General features: G+C 57.2%; 1 protein-coding gene across 1 annotated transcript in view; it reads right to left on the bottom strand.

Annotated features, from left to right (window-relative positions):
- The window catches only part of PRKAG2 (protein kinase AMP-activated non-catalytic subunit gamma 2), a 237,386-nt gene extending 231,148 nt beyond the window's left edge, over window positions 1–6,238 (bottom strand). Inside the window, exon 1 of the mRNA XM_029954381.1 lies at window positions 5,571–6,238. Within this exon, the coding sequence (XP_029810241.1) occupies window positions 5,571–5,684 (114 nt within the window). The 5' untranslated portion in view covers window positions 5,685–6,238. The remainder of the gene's footprint in view (window positions 1–5,570) is intronic.
- Between the last annotated feature and the right edge of the window lie 10 nt (window positions 6,239–6,248).

Genomic DNA, 6,248 nt, shown 5'->3' with positions numbered 1-6,248 from the left:
AATTTAGAAGTTATCAGGTGAAGTCTGAGCAGTGAGCAGTTAAGCACAAAGCGCTCCCATGTTCCTTCAGTCCATCTGGGGGTCAGGAACCTTGGAAGCACAACCTGTGGCTGGAGGTTAGCGGTAGAACATAGCTTGGCCGCGTTTCACCCAGGAGGAGGCCAGCGCAAATCAGGCAGGAAGGGGGAGATATTATAAAGCAACGAGCACCCTAACATGACATGTGGGAAGATGGGGAGACCGACATACACACCGTACTCGGTGGCTGCTTCTGTCTTTGCTGCCTGAGTACTAGAGACATCCCTTTGCTGAAATCATGCTCCCTGGTGTCCAGAGAGGCAGAGCTCATCAGAGCCTGGTTTGCACTAGGGTCCCTTCCACAGATGGGTACGAGGAGCCAGCGAGAACCGGCAGCACAGGCTTCGCTAGAATAGGGTGCACATTCCATTTCCACCATGTCGTCCAACCAGGGGCTGGGGGGTGCTTGTTCTCAGTGGGACCCTCTGTGAAGTGGGGGTGTGGGGAAGAGATGGGGGGCACCCTAGCCCTAGGGTATACCCCAGGGCACAGAACGGTGACTCAGCAAATCCGTGAGTTTTGTGCATGCTCTGTTTATCGCACCAAGGGAGCCGATCCGTGGAGATGCGTGCACACTCCGTGGGGCAGGGCCCCCAAGGAAGGGGACTTCTTTATCCCTACGCTTCCTATCTCCTCCCTGCACCGGCTCAGCGCTGGACTGCGCTTCACTGGCCTTCAGCCAGCGTGTTATGCCCGCATTTCAGGAAGCCCACTCACCAGTCAGCCGCGTTCACATCTTGCAAGCTGTGGAAGGGTGCCCCGCCCTCATCTATAAACCCTGGAGCCAGAGGACCGCTCTGGGGACTCCAGCACCCCCAGCAGCTGCACCTGAAGCTTCAAGGTCCTTGTATCATACTTTGGGTCCTTAGCGGAGCTGACGCTTTAGGCATCCAAGAGGCACCATAGGGCAGAGTCAAGAAACATTCCATTGTGGCCTAACAGGCTGGCCCGCACTGGGCTACCCTGGCTGGGGGCCGATGTGGGCTGCCATCTTTATGTGGAAGCCAGAAGTATCTCACCGTTGTTCAAGAGTCAGTGGCCAAGAATATCTGTTCTCAATGACAACTGAAAAAGTGTACATGATAGATATGATGGATGGATGGATGGATGGACAGATGGATGTACAGACAGACAGATAGATGGATGGATACATGGATGGGTAGATGGATGAATGGATGAATGGATCGATGGATAGACAGGCAAGCAGACACATAAGTAGATGGATGGGTGGATGGGCGGATGGATGAATGGATAGCCAAACAGATAGATGAATAGAAAGAATAACTCATGGGGGCAGAAGAAACAGATCAGTACTAATTCTGGAGAAGTTGAAAAACAATTATTTTCATATTTAAGCCACCATAAGCATAAGCACACCTGAAGAACTTACCAGAAACATGGTCCCACTCCTCAGAGACTCTGACTCAGTAGGTCTGGGCTGTTACCCAGGATTCATATTCCAAAGAAACCCTGGGTGCTTGTACTTAAGCTGGTCCAGGAACCACACTCTGAAAAACCCCTACCCAACAAATCTTGTTCAAGGGGTACAAACTGACCAAGGTCAAGGCCAAGAACAAAACTGACACCCTCCCTGTACTACATGACACCCCTTTCCTTTCACTGTGGGGCAGTCTGCCGTATTTTAGTGACGTGACAGGTAGCGAGCACTTTCGGCACTCGGTCCTCCAGGCCTGGGGGCCAGGGGATGGGCAGAGGGCAGTGCTGGTCCCACCTGCATCCAGCCCACGCCCCTCCTCCCGTCCGGAGTCCTGAGCAGAGTGGATCTGGCGGGACGGAGGCTGCTGACCTTCCCGCAGCGTGAAGCTTCCCTCCAAGGGCAAAGTCAGCACTCGAGATGGGCCTGCCCAAGCCAAGTGGTGTCTTCACATCCTTCTGTGACAAGCCAGCAACTCTTGGCTCTATTTTTAGTTTGTCTCCAGTGACCATGAAGGATTTCTGGAGCACCGCTCCCAAGAGGCCCGGTGACACATGCCTTCCACTGGTGGTAAATACTGGGCCACTGCCCGAAGGCTGAGCTCCTACAGGCCTGCCTCAGTGTCCCCACAGGCTCCTGCAGAGCCCTCCCCGCCCTGTGACCTTCTGCTCTATCACTGGTTTGTAAACAGGTCCAAAGACCCACAATATGTTGGTCAACAGTCATCAGTTCAGTAACGTCTGGGACACATGAACTTCAGCATTAATAGGAAAGCTGCTCCTTCTGGTACAAAATAAAGGGAAAGAACACGCATGCTCCAGGCAAGAGCTTCTCTGGCAAAGGTCTGGCAGAATGGCACACACGGCGAGGGTCCTGAGGAGCTACTTTCCAAAGCCATTCCCACCACCTTCGTTATTATTCCTGCCTCACATGGGAGGGAGGCTGGGGGCGGAGAACCAGGGCACAGCGCCATCCCAATGACTGGAAACACAGCGCCTTCTGGGTCCCCGCGGGCCCAGGGCAACCCCAGGGGAGGATGCACTCACGTGTCCTCTTCCTCCCCTCGCTCCCACCTTCTCTCTGTTTTCTCAGAAGGGCGACCCCAGCCCCCTAAGAAAGACTAATACCAAGGCAGATTTCATCTCCCTTAGGCCCCACGGCCATTCTCCCTTGATCAAATTCAGTCCATCAGTTACTGCAGTTCATGATTCTAGGCCTCCGTGACCTGCTCTAACCCACAGGCCCCAGGGCCTCCTCAGAAGCGGACTCCTCCGTCTTGGTGTCTGTCTCAGGACACAGCAGGTGCTATTGGAAGTGAGGAGGGTAAGCCTGGAATGGAGGTTCACAGTGATGGCAACCCCCAGACACCCTAGGTCATGATTCTGTTCACGCACCAGATACAGGGGGAGAGACTGACGCTAATCATGACCAAAGGATGCTCAACCCAATTCAGTGCACAGACAGGCTGTGTGGACACACTAGAGACCTCAGGAGGCCTGTCCTGAGAGCGCACTGGGTGCCGCCCGTGAGAGCTGCCCGGGAAGACACAGGACCCCCAGCTGGGATTCCAGACAAGGACGGATGGTATTTTTAGCATGAGTTTATCCCAAATGGTGCATGGGACATTCACATACTAAAAAATGACCCACTGCTTATCCAAAATTTTTATTTGCTAAATCTGGCAACCTTGATCGGTCCTCACCCCGTTTCTGACTCCCAAACCCTTTCTTCCATGAGAAGGCGCTCTTTGCTGTGCCCAGAAGCAGTTATCCAGCCCCCAACTCGTGGAGGGGCTCGAGCTGGTTCACTGGAAGGAGTCATCCAGGCTTCTCACACGGGGCTCTGTCCCACCTGCCATCTCTGGGTCTGATGTCTCTCTGAACACATCAGTACGCTGTCATCCCTCCCTCTGTCCCCTCTGAAAGCAGGTACTGCCAACACCGGTCATCAGATGCCCTTGGGTCATGGGCCAGCATCTGTCTGAATGCCATGTGTCCCCAACTAGAGTAGGACTGTCACCTGGCCCGGCACAGAGATCAACAGGATCAACTAGATGGTCAATGAGAAGACCCCTCTGGTCCCACCAGCAAACACAAGCCCTGTACGGAAGGAGACTGAGACCCTCTCTGTCACCCCTGGGTCTCACCATCAACCTGAGCACCAGACACATGGGTGGAGTAACTGAGGGCAGAGCACTTCCGGTAAGGGATGGATCATGCCAAAGAGGCTGTGTACAGCAGACAAAATCAGGTCCGCCAGCAAGAAGCGTGGTCAGAGCATTCTGGCTACACCGTGGCCTTTCCACTTTCACAGCATGGCCCCTCAAGTCTTGTTCCGGGTTCTGGATTTTGTCCTGCACTCACCACCAGCGCCACCCCTCCAGTGCCCCCGCCCCCAACCATCCTCATCAGTCTGCCTCGGTACCATATGGCCTGACACTGGACAGTGTCACTGTCTTTTCTCTACGTCTCTCTTGTTAAACCTGGTTGCTCTGATGTCGATGTGACAGCCATACACTTATGTAACACTTCACGTCCGCAAACGCTTCCCCGTGAATTGTTTTATTTCAATGTTCCTGGAAAGCAGGCACAGCAAACTATTACCTCTGACAAATGGGAGAAACTGAGTAGTGACCTGGCTCACTCAAGTGATCCCGGCCATAGGGTGATGAGCAGCACCTGCATCTCGTTACCCGTTCAGGCCGATGGTGGAAAATGCCTCATATTAGCCACGTAAACAAGAATAATTCAATTTAAAATAGAATGCTTATTGCAAGAAATGCGTAGTCCTGCATATTTGGGTCACACCCTAATGGCCACACAGCACCTAGTGACCTGCTCCCCTGGCCTCCCCCTGCAGACTTCAGGTGCTCCCTCAGTGCCCAAGTAGGTATCCTCTACCCTTCATCCAAGTGTACGCACACATGGAAGGAAAGGGGGGGCTTTGTTCAACAAACACTGAAGGAAAGTGCCTAATGGGGTCGCAGTGGGGAGAGAGAGGCCAGCAGCCCCTCCCCAGTCCTGCACTGTCCCAGGCAGCCCTGAGGGTGGGACTCACCGCACACTCCCACCCTGTGCCCAGGAGCCATCATCCCCAGGGACAGAACCAAATCACATCATTCACGGAGCACACTACTCTGTGTGTCTGCGTGCGTGCGTCTGTGTGTACGTGTATCTGGACACACATTCACTTGGTTGGTGAAGGGCAGGGGCGTGGCCCAGTTAGGGGTCTCTTTAGAGGGCCAGTGAGGGCTGGCCCACCAGCCCACCACTTGACTTCCTGATGGGGAAGCTGGGGGAGGCCGTGGGTCACCTGGAAGCTGGGGGAGGCAAAACTCAGGGTGGGCGCACGACCCCATCCGGCGCTCCCTCCAGCTGGACAGAGTCGAGCCCCGCAGACGGATGAAGTCGCCAAAGTCTGGGCGGGGCTGCCGGCGTGGCCGGGGCTGAAGTTCGCGGCAGCTCCGCTTGCTTTAGGGAGTCCCGAATCCCCAAATGCCCGAAATGTGCTCCTTGGGGCAGGCAAAAGGAACGGCTGCATTGGACCCTCGCTCCCCGCTCCGGGCCCAGGCACACCCGAGGGGAACTGGGCTGGAGGAAGGTCCATTTGGGGGCGCAGCTACACGGCCACACACCCTCCGCCCACCGACCCCGCCCACCGGCCCCGCCCCTCCGGCCCGGGCAGCCCCGCGCAGCTCCACCTCCCCGGAGCGCAGTCCACACCGTCCTTTTTCAACAAAACAACACTACGCACCGCCCCCAGCACCCGCACCGGGCTGGATCCAGGGCTACGCCCAGCCCGCCGCCCGCCGCCCCGCGCGCCCCCTCCCGCAGCCCCGCTGACTGTCGCCGAGCCCCGGCTGCTCGCAGCTGGGGAGAGATGGAGCCCGGGATCGGCGGCCGAGCTCGACCCAGCGCCGCCACCCACCCCCGAGCAGCCCAAAGTGACAGGAGGGGCACGCACGGCGCGCGCGGGGCGTCCCGCGTTAACCGCTTCGGCGCCGGGGTAGCCGTCCGCGCCTGGGCGGGGAGCGGGGGACCGCGCGGCTGGCACTCACCGGGATGTGCACTCGCAGCGAACGCCGCTTCTGGCTGGGATTTTTCTTGCCGCTGCTCCCGCCGGGGCTGGAAACATCTTTCTTCTTCTTGGTGTCCATGGCCGCGCTTCCCATAACTTTAACCAGAAGTTAATTCCGGGTAACTCGTTCCTGCAGTTCGGTCCTCTCCTTCCTGGCCCGGCCCCTGCGGTCGGCCTCGAGCCGCGCGCTCTGGATGATTACCCTTCCACCGCGGAGACACCGCGTGGGGACTTCCGCGGGGAGGGAAGGTGGCGCAGGTACCTCCGGCCGCCGCCACCAGGGAGGATGGCGGTAGGCGTGTGCGCCGAGTTCACGTGTCCTCGTCCTCCTTACGGGCTCATCGATCAAAACTCAAAGCCAAGGTTGTCCGGGTTCTGGTCTCTCTCCGGGTTACGCGTGGCAGAGGTCTCCCTCTGGGTGACAAAGTTTTCTTCCTTTTGCAGAGCGAAGCCACACTGTCCACCCTGCCAGCTCCTCCCACAGATTCCCGGAGGTAATCGGAAAGGCAGGTGCAGGGCAAGACGGTAATTTTGGAAAACAGCCCTCCGCTGCCTGCGCCGAGGCGGACAATCTGGCGAGGGTGAGACAGTTTGCTTGTAAATATAATCCCGGGCCGCAGAATGAACCAGCCCCGAGCCTGGAACTCGGCCCGCCCCC

Source organism: Suricata suricatta, chromosome 2 (genome assembly GCF_006229205.1).
Source record: "Suricata suricatta isolate VVHF042 chromosome 2, meerkat_22Aug2017_6uvM2_HiC, whole genome shotgun sequence".
Taxonomy (NCBI): Eukaryota; Metazoa; Chordata; class Mammalia; order Carnivora; family Herpestidae; genus Suricata; species Suricata suricatta.
The sequence above is the reverse complement of the archived record's forward strand: the minus strand, read 5'-3'. Positions and strand labels throughout refer to the sequence as shown.